Source organism: Rhinoderma darwinii, chromosome 2 (genome assembly GCF_050947455.1).
Source record: "Rhinoderma darwinii isolate aRhiDar2 chromosome 2, aRhiDar2.hap1, whole genome shotgun sequence".
NCBI classification, from domain to species: domain Eukaryota; kingdom Metazoa; phylum Chordata; class Amphibia; order Anura; family Rhinodermatidae; genus Rhinoderma; species Rhinoderma darwinii.
In genome coordinates this window covers 288,636,493-288,652,796 of record NC_134688.1, presented here as the reverse complement: position 1 = coordinate 288,652,796, position 16,304 = coordinate 288,636,493, and the positions used below count along the sequence as shown (strand labels likewise).

The following is a 16,304-nucleotide window of genomic DNA, read 5'->3' as shown; positions in this document are numbered from 1 at the left end:
TCATTGGAGTCAATGAATAACGGCTCCAATTACGCCCCAAGAAGTGACAGGTCACTTCTTTGACGCGGGCGTCTATTTACGCGCCGTCATTTGACAGCGGCGCGTAAATATACGCCTTGTGTGAACAGACAAACGTCAGCCCATTGCTTTCAATGGGCAGGTTTGTCAACGCTATCGATGCGCTTTTTTCGGACATAATTCGGGGCAAAAACGCCCAAATTACGTCCGTAATTAGCGTGTGTGCACATACCCTTAGGGTATGTTCACACGAGGGCGTCCGTAACGGCTGAAATTACGGGGATGTTTCAGCCTGAAAACATCCCCGTAATTTCAGCCGTACCGGCATGTGCAGGCGCTTGAACGCCGCGTCAATTACGGCCGTAATTAGCGCTGCTATTCATTGGAGTCAATGAATAACGGCTCCAATTACGCCCCAAGAAGTGACAGGTCACTTCTTTGACGCGGGCGTCTATTTACGCGCCGTCTTTTGACAGCGGCGCGTAAATTTACGCCTCGTGTGAACAGACAAACGTCTGCCCATTGCTTTCAATGGGCAGATGTTTGTCAGCGCTATTGAGGCGCTATCTTCGGGCGTAATTCGGGGCAAAAACGCCCGAATTACGTCCGTAAATAGGCCGTGTGAACATACCCTTACGGTCATCCACTTGAATTTGATGAGTATTTAGGCGCAGAAGCCACACCTAAATCCCCAGTGTGCGCACATAGCCTAATCTAACAAATCACCTATGTGCCTCTATACCTTCCTAGCCCACTAGTTTGAGGAGCCGAATGTCAACCCCACTCACATCCCGGGCGGGACGTTTATGCTGCACATGCCCCAGCAAAGTTATATATACCGCCGCCTTCACCAGTCGCAGACGTGACGTCACCTGGCGCCTGACTAAGCTCGCACAAGCGGAACTAAGGAAATGTTCCCATGATCCTTTTATGTATGACGTTGTGCCCTTACTCAACATGGCTACCTGGGCATCGAAAGACGTCGATGTCGGCGCGTTCGTGTACGTGCCACAGGCCCCGCCCCTTTCCTGCTTTCAGGGCGCGCTCCTGCTGCATCTCCCGGATCAATTCTACGCCGACGACATGTCCGCCAGTAGTCTGCTGGAGCCGGTACCGAAATGACCCCGCCCTTGCTATTCCTCCCCATTCTCGCACCCCGAAATGCCTGTCCCAGCATTCAGACACTTCCCCCTTCCGTCTCGTTCCGCTGTCCTCCTTTATTTTATCATTCTCTATTCATCATATGTCGGTATTCTCATCCTGTCTCAACAGGTCGCGTCATATACTGCCCACTTGTCTTTTCTTCTTTATTTGCATCACTAAATGATGTTCCCTCTTTCTCCCAAGGTCCATTTCTTAATATTCACCTGAAGATGACACTGTATGTCTGTGTTTGCTGCCCTACCCTTACACTCCCTTTTTGTCTCTCATCTACTACCCATTTTCCTCTTTACCCTCCTTTCACCTTTCTCCTCCCCCTTTCCACCTCTCCCCTCCCCCTTCCTCACTTTTTTCCTTCTCTGCTCCTCTTCACCCCTCTATTCTACTGCCCTTTAGGCCTCATGCACCTGGCACAGATGGCCATGAGTGTCATCCGCTGGCCGTCCACAATTACGGACCGTTCACACACACAAGATGTGCGTTGACTTCAAGGAGCGCGGACCGCAATTGCGGTCCGTAAAATGTCCTATTTTTTTTTGCGTTCTGGTCTCTGGGCAGTGCACGGACTGGAAACCACGGTTGTGTGCATTGGCCCATAGGATATAATGTCCCCTATACAATCCTCAATTGCGGATAGTATGTGGACGCAAATGCAAGGTCATGTGCAATGAGGCCTTGCTCTTTACTTTTCCCCTTATTTTCCCCTCCACTACTCCTCTTTTCTTGCTTTTCTTTCTTTCCTCATATGTCTCTTGCAGCTTTTTTGACCTTTTTGTTTTCCCTTTTAACTCTTCACACTTTTATGTTCCATTTATTGTCATTTCTCTTTGTTCTAAAAACATTCATTTTTTCTTTTCTTTTTTGTAGAGACCCAAGGGGCAAGGAAGCAAAGGTGAGAAGATTACAATGTGGTGTTTTGTTTTTTAGTAAGGCTTTATTCACACGTGTTTCTTGTCCACGTTCTGTCTGTTTCAACAAGGGACAGCGCGATGACCTATGTTAGTTGGGCTATTCACACGTCTGTTGTTTTTTGTTTTTTTTTAACATGGAGTGTCTGTTGCGAGAAACTCACAGCATGCTTATTCATATCCAAAGGACATACCATAAATGTGTGATGGGTGCGGGTCCCTCCCAAGCATCTATGTATATGAATGGAAAAAAACGGCACGAAATTATGCGGAAACCTTACAAAAACAGTACAGTATCTGTAAATAAACTTAAAAGGGTTTTCCCACAATTAAATTTTTTTTTTTACCTATGAACAGTATGGTACATAATCTATGATTTCTGAAGGGGGGGGCTCCACCACTGGACCCCCACTGATTTCTACTGACCCTGTTCCTTGTCACTTCACCGCCTGCAGTGAGAGACATTGAATGGAGGGGCGGTCGTACGTGTGCGCTGCCGCTTCATTTCAATGTCTATGGGGCTGATGTAAACAGCCGAATACATCACTTGGCTGTTTTCGTCATACCCATAGACTTTTAATGGAGCGGCAGCGCACACGTACGACCGCCCCTCCATTCAATGTCTTCCTCATTGCGTAGGGTGCAGTGAGGAGGAACAGGGGGGTTGGGACTCCCGTTTGAAAGATTGGTGGGGGTCCCAGTGATCAGAGAATTATCACTTATCCTGTGAATTATTGATTCTGGAAAAACCTCTGTTTGTTCTTGTCATTAACCTTGTGTTTAATGCTTTTAGTACAAAATGGATCTGTTCATCAGAAAGATGGAGTGAATGATGATGAATTTGAGCCCTATCTACACACACAGGAGCGGCAGGTAGGACGTTCTGTAATCTGCAGGGCACAATGGCTTAATATTTGTTTTGTTTCGTTTTCCATTTAAATATACCTATATTAACATGATTTTCTTGGCTAATAAGTAGATGGAATTGATAAGGTGGTTTTCCTGCCATTAACATGATCGCTGGGGTCCCCACCACCGACCCCCTTCCCTCTCACTGCCCGATCAGTGAGGAGGGTTTTGAACGGAGCATGTGTTCTGCTGCTCCATTTAAAGCCTATGAGAATGACAGACAGCTGAGCACTGTATTCTGCTGTCTCCGTCGGCCCCATAGACGTTAAATGTAGCGGCAGTACACCTGCACAACCGCCGCTCCATTCAAAATCCTCTACTGTGATCGTGCAGTGAGGCAGAACGGGGATCGGGACCCCCTTTCTAGAGATTGGTAGGGGTACCAGTAGTGGGGGCCCCCAGCGATCAGACTTGTATCACCTATACTGTAGATAGGTGTTAATTGTGGGAAAACCTCTTTAAAAAAAACAACTCTAGTGGCAATAAAATAAATACTTCAATCTTGCTAGAGGGACCCTCTGTTAGAAACCCTAATGACCGTGTTACTGCACCCACTAAACCACTCCCAAGCTTCCATATGGGAATGTGCTCTGAATGGAAATATGCAGGCATTTTTTTTTTTTGTAAAGGTAATGTAGAGCTGACCTTGTGACCTATATTGGAATACCAACCAAGAGGGATGTTCTCCTTACCATTCTATACAACATGTAAAGAGAACATCTGCTACTGGTCAAATGATGAGTTCCTGGCAGCCTGCTGTATCTTGGCAATGAAAGTCTGGAGTTGGGTTAAATAATCAATATGAAATAGGACACTTCTGCCAAGTCCCTGCTCTGTTGGCCTCATGTATGAAAACTAGTGTGGACAAGAACTGGAGGTGTTGCCCATAGCAACCAAGTTCATCGCTGCTCTTATTTTCAGACCGGTTTAAAAAAAATTAATAAAAAATAAATTCTGAAATCTTATTGGTCACACTACTTTGGATAACACCTCCATGTCTTCTATGCATTAGTTTTTACACATGAGGACATTTTGTCCTCTATTCATTGAATCCAGCAAACTTCATTTATCAAAACGATCTCCCAGACAAAATAGCTTTGTTGCCCATAGCAACCAATCGGAGCTCAGATTTTGTTTTGTGGGTACTTTCGCACCCATTGTACGTACCCAGTAAAGAAACATGTACGGTGTTCATTGCCATGGCACAGCCCAGAAAATTGTTTGATACAACCAGTAAAACAAATTCTACTATTAGTAGCAGCGAATCATGTTACCCACTTTTCTAAGCTTGCCTCACATTTGCAATTTCTTCTTAATTCTAGAGTAATGGATACACTGCATTGTCAGACTCCTACCTTCCCAGTTACTACAGTCCATCCATTGGATTCTCCTATTCTCTGAGTGATGCTGCCTGGTCTACTGGAGGGGACCCACCGCCAACTATGCCTTTTCTTGCTTCCTATGGTCAGTTAGGCAGTGGTGAGCCACACTTTTTGCCAGATGCAATGTTTGGACCTCTAAGTAGTGCTCCTTTCTTGGGACAACCTGGATTCAACTTTTTCCCAAGTGGCATGGATTTTTCAGCTTGGGGTAGTGGAGGAAGCTCTCCAGGTGCATCTGCTCCTAGTTCTGGCTATGGTGGTAGTTATGCATATGCTCCCAGCAGCTTGGGAGGAGCTGTTTTGGATGGGCCAGCAAATTTTGGTGGTGGCAAAGCAGTTGGTAGTCTAGAGCAAAGCATGGGTGCTTTAAAATTCGGAGACGGTAATGGTATTAAAACTGGTGTGACCAATTTACCACCTGCAACTATTGCTCCACCAAAGCAGGCATCATGGGCGGACATTGCTAGCAAACCTGCCAAGCCGAGCACTGGAAAGATCCTTCCTCCACCTGTCAAGCAAAACATGGAGATTGGAACTTGGGAAAACAAAGTAACCACATCCAACATCTGCCAGCTACCTTCACCTCCAGTCCTTCAACAGTCTACACCCATTCTATCCTCTTCTTCACATGCTCCAGCTCGTTGGTCAGCACCTCGTAGCCGTGGGTCAGAGCAAACCCATATATCGCACACCGCAATGGATCCCCATCCTGTCCTGGAGCAACTACGTTCCCTTAATAACTATAACCCAAAGGACTTTGACTGCAATCCAAAATTTGGCCGAGTGTTTATTGTGAAGAGCTACTCCGAAGATGACATACACCGTTCCATCAAGTACAATGTATGGTGTTCTACAGAACATGGTAACAAACGTCTGGATGCTGCGTTTCGTTCTCTGAATGGTAAAGGTCCTGTCTATTTACTTTTCAGTGTTAATGGAAGTGGTCACTTTTGTGGGGTGGCAGAAATGCGATCTGCTGTGGACTATAATACTTGTGCAGGTGTGTGGTCTCAGGACAAGTGGAAGGGTCGATTTGATGTACGTTGGGTGTTTGTGAAGGATGTACCCAATGGGCAATTACGACACATCCGACTAGAAAACAATGAGAATAAGCCAGTTACCAACTCTCGAGACACACAGGAGGTTCCTCTAGAAAAGGCACGTCAAGTACTACGAATCATAGCTAGCTACAAGCATACCACTTCCATATTTGATGACTTTTCACATTATGAGAAGAGGCAAGAGGAGGAGGATAGTGCCAAAAAGGTAATCTTTTCTGATTCGTGAATCTTTATTTTATTTTTTTAGTGTTTTATAGGAAATAATAGTAACATGCCCCACAGATGTATTTACAAGCTCCCAATGCTTAGTAGAATTTGTTGTGGAGGTAGCTACACACTTCTGTCATGTAAACCGGTAATAAAGACCACATTGACTACATAAAGGAAAACTTCTGTGCTCTATACTGTACTGAAAACCTTCGGATAAGCGAGTTCTGTTAATTGATATCTCTGACACAATATTCTAATCCAAGCACAGTTTACTTAGAAAAATGGGACAAATTTACTAAGCTGTACGTACGGCGCTCGCGGTCACTCTATCCTCTCTTGCTGTAACACTGTCCATATCTGATTGGACAGTGTCACAGCCATAGTAACGCGCCCCGTCGACCGTTCATGGGGTTATTTAAAGATCAGGCACCAAATATAATGGCACCGATATCTAAATAACAGAGGGAGGTGTAAGAAAAAAAGTAAAGTGCCAAGGGTTTGTGCAGCCCTCCCCATTACATGCTGCACATGTATGGGGAGGTGAAAGGTTCTCTTTAAGTAGCCTACTGTGGCCATAGATGTCACAATCCTTTTTTTTTTTTTTTTGTCTAATTCGACCAGTTTTCAGCTGTTGTGGTACCATAGTCACAGCAACTTTCATAACAACGTTCAGCTTCAAATTTAATGTATTTGGTGATCTTATGAGTCATGATTGAGCCGCTGTGATGCAAGTTAACATATACTGTAGGCTGTGATTTTTCAGGAGGCGATAGAGGATGTTTGAAGCAATTGTTAGAGTACAAGGAGTTTATTTATAAGATACTATTATTTTTAAATGATTTAACTCTGTTCACAAAATATTGAATTATAATTGTTAGGCCAGTCATAGACGTTTTCCTGAAGTTCCTAGTGAGCTACAGCGTTTTAGCTTGTGTGTACGGTGCATTCGGAAAGTCTTCAGACCCTTTCACTTTTTTCACATTTGGTTATGTTGAGGCTTTGTGCTAAAATAAATAAAAAAAAAATAAATAATTTTTCCCCCCATCATTCTGCGCTCAATACCCCATAATGACCAAGTAAAAACAGATTTTTAGAAATTTTTGCAAATTTGTTGAAAATTAAAAGCTGAAGTTTTCCATGGACAGAAGTATTCAGACCCTTTGCTATGAAACTTAATCCTGTCTGAGCTCTACAGTTTCGTGTGGAGTCCTAGATCTGGAGAAGGGTACAAAAACATTTCTGCTGCACTGAAAGTTCCCACGAGCACAGTGGCCTCCATAATTCTTAAATGGAAGAAGTTTGGAACAACCACGACTCTTCCTAGAGCTGGCTGTCCCACTAAGTAATTGAGGGAGAAGGGCCTTGGTAAGAGAGGTGACCAAGAACTTAATGGTCACTCTGGCTGAGCGCCAAATATCCTGTGTGTAGATGGTAGAAACTTCAAGAAGGTCATCCATCGCTGCAGCACTCCACCAATCTGGGCTATATGGCAGAGTGGAGATTTAGAAGCCTCTCGTCAGTAAAAGACACATGAACGCCCGTCTGCCCTGGAGTTTGCAAAAAAAAAAAAGCACCTAAAGGACTCTGACTGTGAGAAGATTCTGTGGTCTGATGAAACCAAGATTTAACTTTCTGGCGTAAATTCTAAATGTTATGTTTGGAAGAAACCTGGCACTGCTCATCACCTGCCCAATACCATCCCTGCAGTGAAGCATGGTGGGGGCAGCATCATGATGTAGGGGTGTTTTTTTAGCGGCTGGGATGCCGTGACTGGTCAGGGTTGAGGGAAAGATGAATGGAGCAAAGTACAGAGATTCTTAATAAAAACCAGATCCAGAGTGCTCTGGACCTCAGTCTGGGCCGAAGGTTCACCTTCCAACAAGACAATGACCCTAAGCACACAGCCAAGACAACACAGGTGTGGCTTAGGGACAACACTGAATGTCCCTGAGTGGCCCAGCCAGAGTCCTGACTTGAACCCAATCCAACATCTCTGAAGAGACCTGAAAATGGCTGTCCCCCGTCCAACCTGACTGAGCTCTAGAGGATCTGCAGAGAAGAATGGCAGAACATCCCCAAATCTAAGTGTGCGAACATTGTGGTATCATACCCAAGAAGACTGGAGGCTGTTATTGCTGCCAAAGTTGCTTCAAATAAGTTATGAGTAAAGGGTCTGAATACTTAAAGAGGCTCTGTCACCAGATTTTGCAACCCCTATCTGCTATTGCAGCAGATAGGCGCTGCAATGTAGATTACAGTAACGTTTTTATTTTTAAAAAACGAGCATTTTTGGCCAAGTTATGACCATTTTTGTAATTATGCAAATGAGGCTTGCAAAAGTCCAAGTGGGTGTGTTTAAAAGTAAAAGTCCAAGTGGGCGTGTATTAGGTGCGTACATCGGGGCGTTTTTAATACTTTTACTAGCTGGGCGCTGTGAAGAGAAGTAACATCCTCTTCTCTTCAGAACGCCCAGCTTGTGACAGTGCAGATCTGTGACGTCACTCACAGGTCCTGCATCGTGACGGCCACATCGGCACCAGAGGCTACAGTTGATTCTGCAGCAGCATCAGCGTTTGCAGGTAAGATCGACTTACCTGCAAACGCTGATGCTGCTGCAGAATCAACTGTAGCCTCTGGTGCCGATGTGGCCGTCACGATGCAGGACCTGTGAGTGACGTCACAGATCTGCACTGTCACAAGCTGGGCGTTCTGAAGAGAAGAGGATGTTACTTCTCTTCACAGCGCCCAGCTAGTGAAAGTATTAAAAACGCCCCTATGTACGCACATAATACACGCCCACTTGGACTTTTACTTTTAAACACACCCAGTTGTACTTTTGCAAGCCTCATTTGCATAACTACAAAAATGGTCATAACTTGGCCAAAAATGCTCGTTTTTTAAAAATAAAAACGTTACTGTAATCTACATTGCAGCGCCTATCTGCGGCAATAGCAGATAGGGGTTGCAAAATCTGGTGACAGAGCCTCTTTAAGTCAATGCTAGGGTTTCGATACTGGTTCAATACTGGTAATTCATGTATTTCGATACGAAACTCTGCGGCTGCACCGCTTAGTATTGGAACACATGAATGTAGTCGGAGCGGGGCTGCGGCTGTGTAATATTTGTGCAATACAGCCATTGTCCCACTTCTGACAAGTGTGCGTGTGAGGTCAGCATGATGTGATGTGGCCTGTGCTGCACTAATGAGTGCCAGGACTGAAGACCGTACATGACAGGTGCACTGCAAAACACCATGTTCTGTCTTCCGTGCCGCCTGCGACACTGCTTCATAGTGCAGCGCCGCCCACATCACATAATTCTGACCGTGCACGCACACTTGTTGTCAGCAGCGGGGCAATGGCTGTATTACACAGCCGCAGCCCCGCTCTAACAGCAGAGATCCGAAAACCTAACCTAACTGCCTGAGTACTATCAAGTACACTGGCTAATGTACTGGAATATAGATATTAAAGTATAAAAAAGTGAAAACAAATGAAGTAATGTTAAATAATAAAACAAATGTAAAAAATACAAATTTTTTTTACAATAAGCCTTAAAATAAGTCTCCATACATAAAATTCACATTCAGTATCGTCGTGACCGTAATTTCCTGCACAATAAAGTTATATCAGTTATGATGTGTACGCTGTAAAAAAAAATAATAATAAAATAACTGCTTTCTTTCACTTATTAATGTGAGGCACGAGGTATTATGAATTTTGAACCTCCATGTGCCTCACATTAATAGTAATTAACCCCATCATGCACCTCACACATTAACCCAATGTTGTCCATTATGACTGAGAAACCTGATGAGGTTAATTACGATTAATGTGAGGGACATGGTTCAAAATTCATCACACCACACGCCTCACATCAGAAAATGGACGGACTTTGCTTTTTCTTTTTTTTTATATTGTTGGCAAAGTATTGTTTTGGTATCGAATCGCAATACTACAAGAAGTATCCAAATTCTGGTATCGTGACATCCCTAGTCAATGCAATATTTTAGTTTTTCCTTTTCCATAAACTAGCAAAGATTACTAACATTGTTTTCACTTTGTCATGGGGGGAAAAAACTAGAATATTTATTTTTATTTTAGCACAAGGCCTGAACATAACAAAAACGTGAAGGGTCTGAAGACTTTCTGAATGCGTTGTATGTTACACTATGTGGCCAAAAGTATGTGGACACCCCCTCTTAATTATTGCGTTCAGTTGTTTCAGCTGCAACCATTGCAAAAAGGAGCATAAAATAAAGCACACAGCCACGTAAACTCCATAGACAAACATTGCTAGTCGTATGGGTTCTACTAAAAAGCTCAGTGACTTTAAATGTGGCCAACTAAGTTTGTGAAATTTCTGATATGGTAGATCTGCCACAATTCCAAACTGTATCTGGAAATTATATCCGCACAAGAATCAGCGTCTGTAGCTCCATGAAATGGGTTTCCATTGTCGAGGAGCTGTACACAAGCCCAAGATCAGCATGTGCAATGCCAAGTGTCAGCTGAAGTGGTGTAAATCACGCCGCCAATGGACTCTGGATCAGTGGAAATGTATTCTCAGGGAAACGTGGGTAATCACTCCAATCTGGCAGTCTGCTAGATGAATCTGGGTCTGGCAGATACCCAGAGAACACTATCTACCGGAATGCATATTTCCTACTGTAAAGCTTGGTGGAGGAGGGATAATGGTATGGGGATGTTTTTCAGTGTTTGGGCTAGGCACCTTCTTTCCAGTGAAGGGTAATTTTAAAGAGGACCAGTCAGTAGATCATATAAGTTTAACTGACCTGAATGGTCTCTGTTTCCAGCACTGGTTTTTTTCTTTTCCTAGATCCCACCCCCCCCCCCCCTTGTATTTCAGAGATATGGCCTATTATTGTGTTGGCTCCCTATATGCTAACTTACTGTAGTTAGCCAATGGGTTGGAGCTAGCTTCCCTGCCTCTGATGCTGACCAATCAGCGCGAGAAAGCTTGAGGGTAGTTCACGCCCTGTTGGCTAACTATAGTAAATTCGCATAGAGGGAGCCTACACAACAGTTGACAATATCTCTGGAACGGGGGTCTAGGAAAAGAAAACCCAGTGCTGGAATCAGGGGGAGAGTGCTATTCAGGTCGGTAAACCGGTTAAAGAGACTCTCACCACATTAGAAGTGCCCTATCTCCTACATAAGGTGATGGGCGCTGTAATGTAGGTGGCAGTAATTCTTTTTATTTAGAAAAACTATCTATTTTTACCACTTTATGAGCGATTTTTAGCTTTATGCTAATTTAGTTTCTTAATGCCCAAGTGGGCGTGTTTCTACTTTAGACCAAGTGGGCGTTGTACTGAGTGTATGACGCTGACCAATCAGTGACCAATCAGCGTCATACACTACTCTCCATTTACACTGCACTAGCGATATAGCTATATCGCTGTCTGCAGGCACATAAACACACACTAAAATTACTGCAGTGTCCTGATAATGAATATACATTACCTCCAACCAGGACGTGATGTGTATTGAGAATCCTGACATGTCTGAATCTTTTCTGTGAGATTACAGCAAAGCAAACTTAATCTCGTTTTAAATGACAGTTTACATCGTAATCTCGCGAGATTACGTTTGCCTTGCTGGAAATCTCACAGAAAAGATTGACGTGTCAGGATTCTGAATACACATCACGTCCTGGTTGGAGGTAATGTATATTCATTATCAGGACATTGCAGTAATGTTAGTGTGTGTTTATGTGCCTTCAAACCGCGATATAGCCATATCGCTAGTGCAGTGTAAATGAATGGAGAGAAGTGTATGACGCTGATTGGTCAGCGTCATACACTCCTCAGTACAACGCCCACTTGGTCTAACGTAAAAACACGCCCACTTGGGCATTAAGAAACTAATTGGCATAAAGCTAAAACTCGCTCATAGTGGTAAAAATCGTTTTTCTAAATAAAAATCACTGCTGTCATCTACATTACAGCGCCCATTTCCTTATATAGGAGATAGGGCACTTATAATGTGGTGACAGAGTCTCTTTAAACTTATATTACCTAGTGACAGGAGCTCTAATCCTACAGCATACAAGGATATTTAGACAATTGTATGCTTCCAACCTTGTGGAAACTGTTTTAGCACTCTTGCACATGTCCGTGCCACTCGGGCCGTTTTTCACGGCATCCGAGTGACACCCGATAGTTTTCACGGACCAATTCACTTTAGTGGATGAATTTGGTCCGTGAAAATGGACCTCTCTCTCCGATCCGTAGAAAGATAGAGCATGTCTTATCTTTCCGCGGATCACGTACGAGTCTCGGGCGGCACACATGGTCATGTGCATTAGGACTTACAGTTCCATGATGACTGCCCCAGTGCACAAAGTAAGGTTCATAAAAACATGGTTTGGTGTTAAGGAACTTGAGTGGCCTGCACAGAGCCCTGACCTTAACCACATCGAACACCTTCGTGATGATTTGAAATGCAGATTACAAGCTACACCTTCTTGTCAGACATTGGGGCCTAACCTCAAAAATCTGTATAATTAATATACTGGCCGTACTAGAGGGAAGCGCCTGCATACTGTTATCCCAGAATTGATGCCGAGCTGATGGTATTTTAAAAGCATTTGACCCCCCCCCCCCCCCCCTGACATGTTTCGCGGAGATGGCATCCTCAGGGGTACAATGGCCCATTGTACAGGCACCTTCCTCAGGCAATATGATATGGAGCGCATATTTTGCTTGATAATAGTTCTGTTTGGTGTTTTGCTAGTATTTTCAGTTTATAATTTGGGGGCATATGTAAGCTGGGCGGAGTACAGAGGGTATAATAATGGGGTAAATAAATAATGATCCGCAGATGGGTGGCCTGTGTCATACTGATAAATGCTGCCCAATCTTATCCGCTTTTGGAACACACTGCACATTTTGCATCGCCATATGAGAGCCAGAACTTTTTATTTTTTCTCCACCGGAGCCGTGTGAGGGGTTATTTGTTGCAGGACAATCTGTACTTTTCATTGGTATCATTTACACGCGGGTTTTTGTTCACTTTTTATTCAATTTTTTGGGCAAACAAGGTGACTAAATAAACATTGGCAGAAATCATGTTTTTTGTTCTTTTTTAGTTTTTTATTTTTTTTACGACGTTCACCCTGGTCGATAAATGACAATTTTACTTTTATTTTTCGCAATAAAATCACTTTCTTATCAAATGATTTATTTTTTGTGTCCCCATATTCGGAGAGCCATAACTCCCCCCCCCCCCCCTCCCAGTCAAAAAAGCTGTGTAAGCTGGGCTTTTTTTTTGCAGGACGGGTTGAAGTGTTTGATACTATTTTGGGGTATATGCGACTGATTACTTTTTTATTCTATATTTTGCGAGGAGTGGTGACCAAAAAAATAGTGATGCTGCCATTGTATTGATTTTATTTTTGATTTTTTTTTTGCAGTGTTCACCGTGCGTGGAAAATATTATATTTTCATAGTTTGGGTCGTTATGGACGCGGCGGTACCAAATGTGTACTTTTTTTTTATTTTAACATGTTCATTTTTTTCCCTATAATGAAAGATTGGGGGAAAAAAAGCAGTTGTTGTTTTTGTAACATAAACTTTATAAAACATTTTTATTACCCTTTTTGTCCCACTAGGGGACTTTAACCCCTTAATGACCGGGCCTGAAAAGACCTTAATGACCAAGCAAGATTTGTTAAATCTGGTATGTCTGACTTTATCAGAGAATAAAGTCGATTTGCATAACCATATGACTTGCCCTTCTTTATGTTGCAATTTCAATGTTGATGAGTGTAGTATATGAAGCATGTGATGTTGTAAATAACCAGGCTGAAAGAGCAAAACTTGACAAAGCTGGCAAATTCTGTCTCTGGTCACACTGGCTTCATGGGATCAATTACAGAATCTAAGACGGATATGAGAGATCTGTTTTGCAATAGATCTTATCAGATCCCATTGCCTTATGATGAGTGTCAGGTTTCCTTTTCTCTTTTTAAATGGGTAGGTTAGCGCCCCTTAGAACATTTATACACCTGTATCAGTGTTACCAATTATGCTATGAATAATGGTCCATTCACACGTTATGGTTGAAGTGCAATAAGAACCGCATGGAAAAACGCATTTGAAAACGGCATGCATTTTTAATGCAATTTGGTGCAGTTTTTGGGGCAGTTGTGTTTGTTTACTACAACTGCATAAAAAAAAACATAAAAAAAAAACACATTAACCCCTTAATGACCGGGCCTGAAAAGACCTTAATGACCAAGCCAGATTTGTTAAATCTGGTATGTCTGACTTTATCAGAGAATAACTGTGCGAAAGTTTTGAATATCCAAGTAATTCTGACATTGTTTTTTCGTCACATGTTGTACTTTATTTTAGTGGTAAAAGTAGACTGATACGATTTGCGGAAATTAATTAAAAAATAGAAAAATTGAAGAAATTTTGTAAAAATTATCATTTTTCCCTATTTTTAACTGCAATATGTGACATATGTACATACATACTGTACAATTTTTTTATTAAATATATATTTCCATCGCTTTACTCTATTTTGGCAGCACTTTTGAAAAAAAAAAAATTTTTTTTGAGCAATTTAGAAGACTTACAAGTTTAGTAATAATTTTATACATTTTGAAGTACATTTTGTTTTCCTGCACCAAGCCAGGTTTTCAGAGGCTCATAGGTGTCAGAATGGTGGAAACCCCCACAAGTGACACCATTTTGAAAACTACACCCCTTAAGGTATTTATTAAGGGGTGTTGTAAGTATTTTGACCCCACAGTTTTTTGCTAAATTTAATGCATAGCAGGTGAAATAAAAAAAAACAAACACTTTTTATATAAAAGTATCACTTTGAAGACAGATTTCTTTGTAAAGTGACCATGAGAATGAAGAAACACACCCCAAAATCTATCACCCGATTTCTCCTGTTTTCAAAAATGCCCCCATTGTGGCCCTAATGCGTTGCCTGTACACACGGCAGGGCCCGAAAGGGAGGGAGCACCCGAAGACTTTCAGGACACACGTTTTGCTTGAAAATGTTTCAGGTCCCATTACACATTTATAGAGGCACTGAGCTGCCAAAAAGATAGAAACTCCCAATAAATGACCCCATTTTGAAAACTAACGTATTCATCTAGGTGTGTACTAAGTATTTTGACCCCACAGTTTTCGCAGGAAGTAATGCAAAGCAGGTGGAAAGAGAATTTTATTTCACTTTTTTTCACAAATGTGTCATTTTAAGGTCAGATTTCTTGTACAGAGCACATGAGAATAAGGAAATGCACCAGAAAATGTATCACCCTGTTTCTCCTGTGTTCAAAAATATCCCCATTGTGGCCCTAATGCGTTTCCTGGACACACGGCAGGACCCAAAAGGAAGGGAGCACCCGGAGGCTTTCAGGACACACATTTTGCTTTGAAAATGGGAGGATTCTACTTTTCTAGATTGAGAAATAGATGTCCCTAACAGTTTCTACACCCTATGACTATGTCGTGCTAAGAAAGCAGCTGTCCTGAAATCATGTCAGTCCATAGGCATTATGTATATCAACCCGCTCTGATATATAGTAAGTTAGAGTGGGAAAATTTATTAAACTGTTGGCGGAAAAAGGCAATATATCCCCAAAAAAAGGAGGAAGAATGTATCCAGCTATGTGGAAAACTAGAGCATGTTCACAGGATGAAAGAAAATTTGTAGAGCTGTAATTACTTTATTATTCAAAGTGACTGGTCATACAACGTCTCTTTAGCTCTATCAATCCCTATATAAGGGACGAAAGTGCTAAGTGACGCGGTACACCATAACAAGCCCCTGCCCGGCAAGGTAGGAACCGCCGTGTGCACAAAACAACCAATCACCTGTAGAATATATAAAGGAGCAGTGTCCCACACCGTATGTATAGATACAGTAAAGGACCACTACTCCACAAATTAATGTCGCTATTTCTAGAAGTATTGTCAGGTGTAAGAGGTCCACCAAAACCCGAACAAAACTGTAATAAAGCCCATAGTGTATTGATAAGGAACAGCTCGCTTATTAGAAATCCTCAGAATAAAAAGAAAAAATTATGCCGTATCCCCAGTCAGTAACAGCTATTTATGGCAGGACATGGTAATAACGGAAAAGGAAATAAAAAGCTTTCAGGGCACAATTTTATCTTGAATGAATTTCAGGGCCTTGTTCCACTTTATATAACTGGGTTATATCCCAAAATGACTCAATCTAGAAAAGTATATTTCCCTCCCTCCCTCCCAAAAAAAGTGATTAAAAAAAAGAAATCTCTAAAAGAACCCTAAATTTTGGCATCTCCTGAATATAAAGCGAAGCTGCTTCCCTAAAAAAAAAAAAAAAGAGGTGTACAGAAAAATAAAATCCAAAATAAATCCTGCATTTTAAATTTTATAGCTCACAAAAGAAGATTAGTAATGTGCGACGGTATGATAGATTTCAAAACAGGGACTTCTGCATAGACCGGGGTTGGAAGGACAAGCGGAACAATAATATCGTGACTCACTTCGCTGTCCTCGTTTGCTGCAGACCCGACACCGTTTTTTGGGGTATTTTTGGTTAGGTGTTGAAGGGATGGGGTGTAAAAAATGTTTTTCAACAAGTCGGCATACATCCTCTGACTCATGGACGACTCTCTGGTCT

The 16,304-nt window shown here is 42.3% G+C and overlaps 1 protein-coding gene across 1 annotated transcript in view; it reads left to right on the top strand.

The window, feature by feature from the left end:
* The first annotated feature begins 975 nt into the window (after window positions 1-975).
* Window positions 976-16,304, top strand: part of YTHDF2 (YTH N6-methyladenosine RNA binding protein F2) — a 42,083-nt gene continuing 26,754 nt past the window's right edge. The window contains exons 1-4 of the mRNA XM_075853412.1: window positions 976-1,128; window positions 2,047-2,071; window positions 2,881-2,960; window positions 4,319-5,644. Coding sequence (XP_075709527.1) covers window positions 976-1,128; window positions 2,047-2,071; window positions 2,881-2,960; window positions 4,319-5,644 — 1,584 coding nt within the window. The remainder of the gene's footprint in view (window positions 1,129-2,046; window positions 2,072-2,880; window positions 2,961-4,318; window positions 5,645-16,304) is intronic.